Below are 12156 nucleotides of genomic sequence, written 5' to 3'. Positions count from 1 at the left end.
GAGCTTCTGATCCTTGAATGAATTTCTATCCATATTTGGATAGAAAAGCGAATGTTGGGCAACTAAGAGGTGCTAAGAAAAGTGCAGAATCAGAAACACAGTGCATAAATGTATGGAGTCCTTTCATTTACCAATTACTTACCAGAAATCCACTTTGTACTTCTTGGGGGAGGGAGCAGAGAGTAAAAGAACATAATCGAAAAAAAACAGCCTGATGCAGCAACAATGGTGTGACGTATTTAGTTGAAAACCAAGTGAAACTTCTGCTGATATGGTAATTAAGATGAATCGTGGATCCTAAAAATGGTACACAACATATTTTCTCTTTCTGTGAATCTTAAAAGAAAAGAATCCTGGGATGAAGAAGACTTTGCTTTCATACAGTTCCAACTCCTCATTTGGAAACTAAATCTTGGGTTTGTTAATTTTTACCCCACAGCATAAGGGATATGATTTCATCTTAACCTGCTGTAAATAGTTCAAGATCATTACTTGGATCATAAAGAGGAAACACGTCCTAAGAAGTCAGTCTGCGCTTCGTAATAATGAATTCTCCATCTCCACTGTGCAGTCTCTGAGATGATGAGACTAAGCACCCTGTAGCTAACGGTGTCCTCATCTTCCCAGACAACACATGTTCATCAGCGGGTGAACTTCTTCTGAAATAGGTCAAGTGAAATTAAGGTGACCATTAAGGAAACAGACTCAATGAAAAAGCAGGAGGACAAGGCAACCTCTGGCTGGAGGAAAGTGGATCCCCTGATCATAACATTACATCTAAACAAGCAGACATGCTGGGGTCACTGGGAACAAGGAAATGGAACAGATGGACACAAACTGGAATGTCTGTTCTGTTGAAATGTTTATTTTATTTTCTTCTGACTGTGATGTAGTACAGAGTTATAGTAAGACGCTGATTCTCAGGAACATCTCAATCACTAAATTGACTTAACAGACTTGGCACCCATAAGAATCTATTAAGTAAATATGTTTAGCATTGATTGGGGGACCAGTTACCTGAAAAAAGTGGTCATTTTCAACAAAGCCCAGTCAGCCAATGCATTACTAGTGTATTTCACAGAGCGAAAAAAAGCTGCCACTTGGCTGCATTGATCTCCAATGCTCCACCAAGTTTGTGAAGCAAATTATGCCTTTTAATGGGCGTAAATTGCCCTTTTGTGATCAATAGTGAAACTTATGAGGTCTTTTTCAGCTATCTTCGGTTTTCTCTTTGAATGGCAAAAAGCACCACCTTAGCCTACAGTAACTAACAGCTGCTGCTCACCCCAAGTCCCAGGAAAGCCAAAAATAGGCCTGCTCGCTTCTTATTTCTGGCAGGATGATTACAGAAATCTGCTTAACCGCACTTAAGAAAATGGGCTAAACTTACACCATTAAAAATCTCATGAGAATTTCATCAGAACAATAGCAAAAGCTCATCACAAACACACACAAAAATGATAGTACTCTGCTCTTCCACATATTTCACTACCTTGGGGAATAACAGATGGGCTAATATGGGAGGCACATGTAAAATATTTATGAAAGGCAAAATAATTGAGGTAATAAACTCATAAAACAATAATTTTCTCTACTATATTCAGCAGCATGTGCAAAAATGAGATTTTTTTACATAATAAAATGTATTACAAAAGCTACAGATGAAACAATAAAAGAGAAGCAGAAAAATATAAGGTAGAGTTTCCTTCAACATGCTACAAAGAATCTAGGGGAAAAAATACTTGCAGAAGATGTCTTGTGGGTGTTTTTGCTGGTGTTATTTCTTATAAGCATGTGTATTAACTTCCTCACAAAGAGTTTAGATATTCTGACTTTGGGCATTCCTTTTACTGTCCCTGTGGAGCAGGTAGATTACTCAAAGTTCTTCTATAAACTCCAAAATGATGTCCATAGGGTGTATAGGAGAAGAATATTTAAACCATGCAGTTGCTAGCTTTTGTAGCCCCTGTACTTCCTACCTAATCAAAATACACCTGATGTTTAAGCAATCAGAATGCACAGAGCAAACTGATTTCAAAAGAGCCGTGACAAGTTTCATGATAGGACTGGGAACATCAGAATAGGTTTCTGATACAATCATAAGAAATGTGGGTAAGAAGGGGTCTTAGACGAGTCTAAGGTAGACAGGGGCATTTGCACACCAGTCCTCTGCTCTCCTTGACTTACCCTCATGACACATCATTCCTCTTCAATCTCAAAAAATGAAAATCCTGCACAGAAATAATAAAACTTGATCCTGGGAAAGATAAAGGGATTAGTCAAAATGTCAACGGCAGCATGCTTGCTACTGGGAGCTCACTGCCTGAGCCAGTTCTCTTTGCAAGAGTAGATGATGGTCATCACCACAAAGAGGTTTGAGAAACAGAAAGGCCCACCTGTCCCCCCAAAAAAAGGTTGCTTAGAGGCCTCACCTATGTAGGCCATTGCCTTCTTAAAACTTCCTTTGGCTTCCTCATTCTTTGCATATAAATGCAAATAGTTATATGATCATTCAGGAAATTGTTTTAAAGCTCTACACCATGGTCCACATTAGAGATAAATAAAGTGATGAAACAGACAAGCAAAGCACCCACATATTTTCTGGTCAAGAGTATGGATACTAACAATAACAGCAACAAAAAGAAATGATAAGCATGAAAAAATCAGGCAGAAACAATGAGGCTAGTCTGTTTTAAAACTGGGTGATGCGACAGAGTCACTGACTGGCTGCTTTAGACTAGGTGACCTGATAACAGTCTTTCTGGGGAGGTGATATGTCAGATGCAGATGACAAGAAGGAGCTAGACAAGATCATCAGAGAGGAAATGTTCCTGGCAGAGGCAACAGCTACTGCAAAGCACAAAGTTGAGAAGCAGATTTGCTGTGCTGGAGAACAAAAACAAAAAGGCAGAGAAAACATGTGAGAGGCATAGCCCAAATTGTACTGGGATTTGTAAGCCAGAGTAGGGAGGTAAGGCACAAGGGAAAGTCACTGGAAGTGTATAGGTAGTGACTTGTATTTAAAAATACAGTCATTCCCCAGTATCCACGGGGGATTGGTTTCAGGACTCCAAACCCATGGATGCTCATACTTGTACATAACCTATGTACATCCTCCAATATACTTTAAATTATCTCTAAAATACTTATAACTCCTAATACAACATAAGTGCTATATAAATATCTGTTATATTGTACTCTTTAGGGAATGCCAAAGTATCTGTATATACCCAAAAACATTTTTTCCTGAATATTTTTTATCTATAGTTAGTTGAATCCAAGAATGCAGAACCGGGGATACAGAGAGATAACTATATTCTCACTGCTGTTTAGGAAACATCACCAGGAGACAAGAGTGGAAACAGAGATGTCAGGGGTATAGTTATTGCAATACTCAGGAGAAAGAAAAGGGTGGCTTGGTCCAGGGTACAGAGAGAGAAGTAGTCAGGTGTCCAAAGAGAGTTGATAGGATCTTGAAATAGGTTTGATGTGGGATAAGAAATGAATAAAAAAAAACACAAATTTTAGACATTTTGTCTGGGTAAGATGATGAGACCATTTACCGAGGAAAGGAAGGCTAAATGGGGACAGGTTGCAGAATCAAGAGTTCAGCTTTGGATGATGGTTTTGAAATTTCCATGAAATATCCACATGAAGACATCAAGCAGGTGCTTAGATATGAGGGGGCTGCAGAAAGAGCACTTTTTCAATGACCAGGCGTACTCCCCTAAGTCTCCAGGGACCTGGATTTTGAACTTCACCTTATCGCTTTCTCTTACCTTCCCTAGCTTTGATATTGCTGGAAATAGATAAAGAAATGAAAATACTTTGAAAATAATAAAATAAAGTCCTCACATTTGGAATTACAACCACTTTCCACCAAGCATTTGTCTGGTATACAATGTGTTAAAAATATCTTCATTGTAGAAGCTTCAGAAGATGTAGCTTGTGCTATCTCTGCCCTGAAAGATATCATAGTTGTAATGGACTCCTATGGTAATGAAAATTGAACCTCGTCTTAACAATGATAAAATGAAAAATGTCTCTAAGTGTTAGTATGCCACTTGACTTTGCTATCAATTTAGGTAGCCACACAGACCTGACTTTAGAGGCTTTCTCATATACCTACCCAAGTTATCAATGCAAAATTGAAGGACTTTAGTTTCCCTAGTGGTGGACCTGCTGAAAGATTTCAGTGTTCACATTGATGAACATGATCCCACTGAATGCCACATAATCCCAAAATTCACATTTACTCCTTTGTGTTTAAAGAAATTTCTATGTGAAATGCAATATTGTGGGGCAACAACATATCCACTATCAGACATGAACACTTTAGCATATTAGTTCATATATCTTTAAAGGATGGGACAGATGATTTGTCAGTTTCATCTGGGCTGTTGGCAGGTGTCTGCAGGACCAGCCCCTGCTGTTCAGAGTATGTCCAAATAGACAAACCAATGAACCGGATGTGCAGAGACCTTAAAGGTAATGTTGGGCTATCTCTTTAACCTATTCTCTTGGCTATGTGGTTTCATCACATGGGGAATGAGGCTTCTTGTTTTTGTCCTCATTCAGTGAAAAGAAAAATCACCAAGAGTGAAATAGATAAAATTTTCTTAACCTAGACTTCTTATTTTTAAAAAATACAACATGAAAAAAGGCAATGAAAATATATATCACCCTCCTCTAAAGCAGTGGAGCTCACAGATGACAGGACAGGGGCCCTGAAGGAGTCATTTGTGATAAAGATGCCAAAACTAGTTAAAGATTTTGAAAATAGTAAATAACAAGCTATAAGAAAATTGACTGAACTTTCAATTTTGTGCATTGTGTTTTTACCAGTTTATAGATTATCAAAGCTAATTTTCAACACAAAAGAATTCTTTCAGCAATGATTATGCTTACAGATTCTCTCTTCACAGGAGGTATGATGTGTGAAGGTATGTTCCAAGATACAAAATCATTTTGAACAGAATATTTTTGCAAGTTGACCTACTATAGCATTAAGCCAAAGTCAAGTTAAAATGAATTTTTAACTTAATTTTAAAGTAGTTTCTATGATAATCCATGCCTTGCCTGTATGACCTACTTAACTGAGTTTTCTGTCCCACTTTGTTTTGCAGCCTCCGCAAGCACGTATGTCCCGACGGTGTGCAATGGGCGGGAAGTCCTAGACTCCACCACCTCGTCTCTGTGATTGTGATTTGCAGTTCAGTTCTTGTGTTTTTAGACTGTTAGACAAACGTGCTCATGTGCAACTCCAGAATATGGAAACAGAGCAAAAGAACAACCCTAGTACCTTTTTTTAGAAACAGTACAATAAATTATTTTTGAGGACTGTACAGTATATAGTGATGTGCTAGAACTTTCTAGGCTGATTTTAGTGCCCCTATTATTAACAATTCCCCAGAACATGGAAATAACCATTGTTTACAGAGCTGAGCATTGGTGACAGGGTCTGACAGGGTCAGTCTACTAAAAAAAAAAAAAAAAAAAAAAATACGGTGGCAATATTAGGTAACTTTTTTTCCTATGAAGTTTTTTGTAGGTCCTTGTTGTAACTAATTTAGGATGAGTTTCTATGTTGTATATTAAAGTTACATTATGTGTAACAGATTGTTTTTCTGAGCACAAAATAAAAAGCATCTGTATTAATGTAAAGCTATTGGGAATAAAACCTTCGAGGTTTTCCAGCATGGTGGATAATGGTTTGTCCTTTTTGAATCACTTAGTGTAATTTGAATATATGTACTTCAAGTCATTTTTACTTTTAATGTTGGAAGAAATTGTCTGCTGCTCTTTACATCCATGCATACTTTAAGCTCAAGTTATTACCTTGCTAGAGATTTGTGAGTAGATCTGGACTTCTCTACAGATTACGATGATCAGAAATTGACACCATAAGTATCTGGTTACTGAGATGATTACATACATATTAATTTTTCTTCTTTTAAAGTCACATCTGTATGAGAGCCCAGAATTGCCTAAATAGAGCTCTTAGGCAAAGAGAGATCTCCTACATCCTGAATATAGAAACTGCCAGAAAAATCTGATGACTCCCATTTCCAAACACAAACTTCATTACTAGGAAAGAGACTGGAAAGCATCTTGTCTTTTCATTGGAAAATTACTCTTACCATTCCGAGCTGAATAAGGTAATAGAAGTACAGGATATCTTATTTCTCAATGTTTTCCCAAAGTCCAAGTAACAATGCTCAGGCACACAGGCTTGTCACTAAACTTTAACATTGTCCTTACCTAAATAAAGAAGTGAACAGGAAAAGTATGAGTAAGCTAAAACTGGCTTATTCTTTCCTAATACTGTCCTACTTCTGTCAACCTTGTAGTCCCAAATCACTAATTAATGTAGGAACATTTACTGACAACGCAACTATCTGCCAGATCCTGCACCAGGTACCATGGATAGAGAAAATGCTAGTTTCCTATGGCTAATGTCTGAAATCACCACAAACTATGTGGTTTAAAACAATATAAATTTATTCTCTCACAGTTTTGGAGGCCAGAGGTCTGAAATCAAAGTCAGGGGGCTGTGCTCCTTTCAAAGGCTACAAAGAAGAGTTCATTTCATGCCCTTTCTAGTGTTTGGAGGTTGCCAATTTTCTTGGCTTATGGTCACATCATTTGAATTTCTGCCTCCATCCTCACATCACATTCTCTTCTGTCCCCATCCTGTCCTCTGTATGTCTACTGAAAGGACATTTGCCACTGGATTTAGGGCCCACCTAGATGATCCAGGTTTTTTCATCTTGACATTCTTAATTACATGTTCAAAGGTCCTTTATCCAAATAAAGTAATATTCTTAGGTTCCAGGGAATGGGCTATGGACATATTTGTTTTAGAGGCCACTATTTAGTGCACAAGAAAGATGACTAAGATGCAGTCTCCACATTTAAGAAGAATCAAGTCTAGAAAATATTTTAATGAGGTTAATTGTGACTAAGGAAGAGAATGAGAAGCAGAGGAGAATCAAGGATATGAGGGACCCTCAAGCTAAACAGTAAAGGCTTGAAATAAGCAAGATACACTGACACTATTTTTAAAACCTCCAAAAATAATGAACAAGTTCATAAAAGACAACAGGACTGGCCTTGAAGGAAATAAGGGATTCAGATGTTAAAAATTCTCTTCCTTCTGAATGCATTTGAATTAGCAACCTAATCAATCAATCCAAAGCTCATATATGCTCAAAACACTAGTGCTCACCAGTCCCTGAATGCTCATATTCAAACAGGAACCTGGAATTTGGGGAGTGAATGGGGTAGACTGAGTAAGAGATTTAAAACCACTAAATGACAAAAATGAATTCTGCTGTGACCGAAACTGGCAGGAATGCCAGATAAGTGTGCTCAGAAGGAGCATCTGTTCAGAATAAAGCTGAGGTAAGGTTGATGGGAGAGAAAATAAACTGAATCCACTGATGGAATGTGACAGTCTGTGGAAGACAGTATCAGATGGGTTGTGCAGAGATGCAGCTGATGCCTCCAACGATCAAAGTGATCACCGACCTTTTAAAACAAGACAATCAGGCTTGTGTACAAATCATGAGAAAATTGTGGTTTTGAGGTCTGGGCTTTTATTTATGTTCACTATATTTCATGCCCTGCCAGTATACTGAAATACATTAACTGACAGCTCCTGTCGTTTTCTCCTACCTTGCTACAAAACTTGTTTCTGATTTGAGAGTGCATCATAAAACATGTGATTCCTAAAAGTAATTTTTTTAAATTACACATATATGCGGAAAATAGGTGCTATAAAATCTTTTTTTTTTTTTTTTACATAAGCCATTAAAAGCAAATGTATTTTGGGTTTTTTCCTCCACATCAGAAATGTTTTGTCCTTCTGTAATATAAAACCGATTGAGACAATCCATCTTTGAAAAACTTCCTAAATTTAAGGAACCTAAACCAAATGATATATCCCATTCATTAAAAAAAAAAAAATCAGAACCTAACTATATGCTTGATTAGCCATGATTTTCTAAGTGTTTACAGATTTTGAGGTGTTCCATGTCCACTCTAGTTTAAATATCAGTAGATTTTCCTGACCATTGATGTTTATCATGGTAAAATAAACCAGTTCCTGTTTGTGAACTGTGAGGCAAACTGGCTTGTAGATCACACACAGGACAGTTTAATGAATAGTGAGAAAGGAAGTGATTCAGCCGGTGAACTTTCTTTCTCCACCTTTGATTCCACACCTTCTCTCTGCTGGTCTCTGCTATATTGACCTGCCCTCTGTGATAGTTTCAAGACCCAGAGGTTTGCAAAGGGCTGTGAATGTGGAGAAGCCATGAAAGTGAGAGGCTGAGAAACTGGGTTATAACCAGAGCTTTAAAGACAAGGGGCCAAACCCACAAATAAGGCAGTTATCCATCCTGCTGTACGACAGAAGGTTTGGATTTACATAATTCTCACTGGTTTAACTCTTTTATTTGAAATATAATTAATGGTCCTTGAAATCAGTTGTCTCAGATAAAGAAAATATTTCCCCCTCCAAATCAAATTTACCAGAATTCATAGTTCTTTTAGATAGAACTTTCCTTCTAGAAAGTTATTAATAAGATGAAGAAAAGTCCAGCAATTAAAAGCCTTAATGGGACACTTTGTTCAAGAAAACTGGAAATCTGTTTCTTGAGTCACCAATCATTAAACAAATCCCAAATGCCTTCTGTAGCTCTCCAAGTCTTACAGCAGAATTGGTAAATGTGTGATGATTAAGGTGTACCTCACCTGAATGAATGAAAATAAACCAGGGAATGCTCTCTGGTGCCAGGTCTCAAGAATCTATGCTGAAACTGCTTCTGTGTACCAATATACCCTATTTCTACATAGTTACTTTAAATAGATCTATATAAAAGACTGAATATTATCTCTAAAACCAATTACCTGAGCAATAAATGTCATATTAACCTTATTGAGAGGTGGCTTAAAAATCAACTTTGCTAATTTTCTCTGAACTCATTCTCTTGCTTTAGTTTAACCATTTGCCAATTAAAATCCATAATGGAGTCCCAGAAGTGCAAGAGGGACTCAGGAGATGATCTCACTTTAGGTAGGTGACTGAATCAGTAAGGGTAGACGATGGGTCATTTTCTTCTTGAACATCTCAGAAGACTTGACAAAATTTAGAGATGGTAACCTCCTACAAAGGGAAAAGCAACTGTGTGCAAACAGATTCTTCTGGTCAGTTTGCTTATGGTGGCTTGCTGTAATCTAAAGGAGGTGTTAGCAAACCTTAGTCCATAGGCCAAACTCAGCCTACCACCTGTTTTTATAAAGCCTGTGAGATAAGAATGCATCCATATTTTTAAATAATTAGAAAAACATCAAAATAATATTTCAAGACATTTAAAGGAAACTCAAATTTCAGCATTCATGAGTGAAGTTTCACTGGGATGCAATTATACCCATATGTTTACATACTGTCTGTGGCTGCTTTCATGCTGTGATAGTAGAGCCAAGTAGTTGCAACATGACCACATGTCCTGCAAAGCCAAAAATATGTACTATGTGACCCTTGAAAAATTGCTGTCATCTGATCTAGACAATTGAAATAGTAATATCAATTACAAATTCTTTTCTTTATTATCCTAAAATGAACTTGCCTTAAATATGATAAACCAAAAGAAATAAAATCTAATAAGAGCAGAGTCTCTAGTCAGTACTAAGAGGGTGAACTCTGTTTTAGCTTCCAAAGAGTGATTCAGGTGTTGAGATTTTTTAACATCTACCCCCATCTTATCCTTAGGAACTCTTGTTTAAGGCATCCTTAACTTAGACTTGGGCCTATAAATATGGGATGTTATTCATGATTCATCTAAAATAAAGATGGAGGATTTAAGTTCTCTGAAGATCTCTTCTACATTTCATTAATGCAAAAAGATAAATACAAACAATACATTGACTTTAAATTGGCCAATGCAGTCGTGTTTTCATCCTAACACCCCCCAGAAATTTACTTTCATGAGAAAAAGAGAAATGATGTACACATTAGCCTCCCATTAAGAACAACTATGAGCTATAGGAAGTTCTATCAATAGACATTAAATGACAGTTGACCAAATGAGTCTTGAAGAAGCACAGTTAAGCATGACCTACCACCTGAGGACCTGGAGATCCAGATGGTAAATGATGATCCAAGCAATGTTTTCCACATAACCAATAAGCCACCTTTTTCCTTGGGAAGAAAATAATGACAAAGGTCTACACAAAAATAATACGAAATATTTTTAATCCTAGGAAGGATTTGATTATTAGTAACCAAAGAGGTGAAAAGTCAATAATAATAAAATCCAGTCTTTTAAATCAAATGAACACATATCAAATTGCTCAACATCATTAAATGGCATGATATAATTTATCCATAGAAGACATGTTCTCATCCAGTGGAAAATTGATTTTAATAGTTTTGACAGAATGCTAAGAGATATTATAGGCGACAGTTGATTTAATGAAGTATTTAAGGCCTCAAAACTGGGCCTTTTTGGAAAATAACAAATAACATCTTTTTCTACCACTTAGGGGGAAAGGAACAAAAAATGTCAATTAAAAGTCACAGAAACATAATTAGTTTATGACTTTCAACATTTCACTGAGCTTTGTTTGCAAAGACCAGACATAAAGCTAAAGTTAATTTTATAACCAGAATTGGTCTGAATATTTTCCTCATAATATTCTTTCTGTCATATTTCTTCAGTTCTTCAAATAAAATGACAAGCCACTAGAATCCAAAGGAAATAGGCAGCTCCTTTCCAAAGTTGGGAGTAAGCTGACAAAATCTACTTAATATCTAAAATTAGAAATAAAATAAATAAATTCTTCAATATCAACTACATTTTCAGAGAGTTCATTAAAAATTTAAGGCATTTTTGACATGTCAGAGATTTTAGTCCAGTGACAAGAGAAGAAAGAAGCTACCTGGGAGCAAATCCCAATTATCTCTATGGCTTGAAACATACATGTTGAGCACAGCAGAAGATGAAGAGAGAGGTGACAGGTGACTGCGGAAATTTTCAGACTCTGTCCGGTCTGTACAACTTTGTCAGGGTTCCTGAAAGTGTGCATTTCAAGTGTATTTTCATTCTTCTGGTTAAATTTTGTCAAGATGGGGGAAGGCATGCCAATAGTCTGTTAGTGGGATAAAAATGACTAATGCCAAAATAATTTCTTCTTTATACAAAGATTCAAGAAATTAAATGAAAAAAAAAAGTTTTATGCAATGTGACAACCTCTTGAATCCCACAATGAACAATGAAACAATGGCAACTTCCTCTATGCCTATACACAACAGGAGAGGTATACATAAAACAAAAATTCATTTAATGAAAGCAAATGGTCTAGTTTTTATCCACCAAATACACAATTATTCATTTTCTCCCATTTTTCACAAAAATGAAGAAACTGTCTGTAATATCAAATGTTACAACTCATACTTCATTGAAATGCCTTACCCCTATGCCCTGCCTCTCTCAGCCAATACAAATCTTTTTAAAAATCTGGATTAAGGTCTATAAAGATTATTGTTTATTGGAAACAAACCAGAGCACCTTAGATCATCAATGGCCAGTAACTACCTTTGTTTCTCAGTTCTAAAAGTTTACACAAAATTGGTCAAATTCATCTTCAAACTTCTTTCAACAAATAATGTCCAAGTTGTGCTAAGGCTAATAATCCATCATAAGAAATATCACAATTTTCTGGATCAGTTTTGAAAAAGAACACTACTTATTTCATAACTGTTTATAGTACAATCACGTTCTTATCTTGAACACAATTATATGCATTTTCCAAAATTGAATTCCTATTAGCTTGGTGGGGATGGAGGTGAGGGTGGGAATAAGTACTTCCAACAAAGTCATAATTCTCAAAGTCTTGCAGCAGAAAAATAACCATATAACCGCTGGTGCTTTAACATGAAGGAAATGTCCCAGTTACATTGTCTGGAGACCATGAAATTATCCCAAAACCTCTGTACTGTTATTTGGACTTAGGAACAAACCCTTTCTTCTTCACCACTGTGCAATTAATTTAATAACCAATTTTCCCACTTACTTTATTCTTCAGGCACCAGACAAACTGTTTTAAGTCATTTGACTTTTATGATAATACCTGCTTATTTGCTTATTTTAA

At 36.4% G+C, this 12156-nt stretch overlaps 1 protein-coding gene across 2 annotated transcripts in view; it reads left to right on the top strand.

Moving 5' to 3' along the window:
- Grm3 (glutamate metabotropic receptor 3) overlaps positions 1 to 5722 on the top strand; it is a 204875-nt gene extending 199153 nt beyond the window's left edge. For both annotated transcript variants that reach the window (XM_047562724.1, XM_047562725.1), the window contains one exon: positions 5127 to 5722. In XM_047562724.1, coding sequence (XP_047418680.1) covers positions 5127 to 5200 — 74 coding nt within the window. In that variant the 3' untranslated portion in view covers positions 5201 to 5722. The remainder of the gene's footprint in view (positions 1 to 5126) is intronic.
- The last annotated feature ends 6434 nt before the right edge of the window (positions 5723 to 12156 follow it).

This window comes from Sciurus carolinensis, chromosome 8, assembly GCF_902686445.1.
Source record: "Sciurus carolinensis chromosome 8, mSciCar1.2, whole genome shotgun sequence".
Taxonomy (NCBI): Eukaryota; Metazoa; Chordata; class Mammalia; order Rodentia; family Sciuridae; genus Sciurus; species Sciurus carolinensis.
Note: the sequence above shows the minus strand (reverse complement) of the source record. Positions and strands in the feature narration are given on the sequence as shown.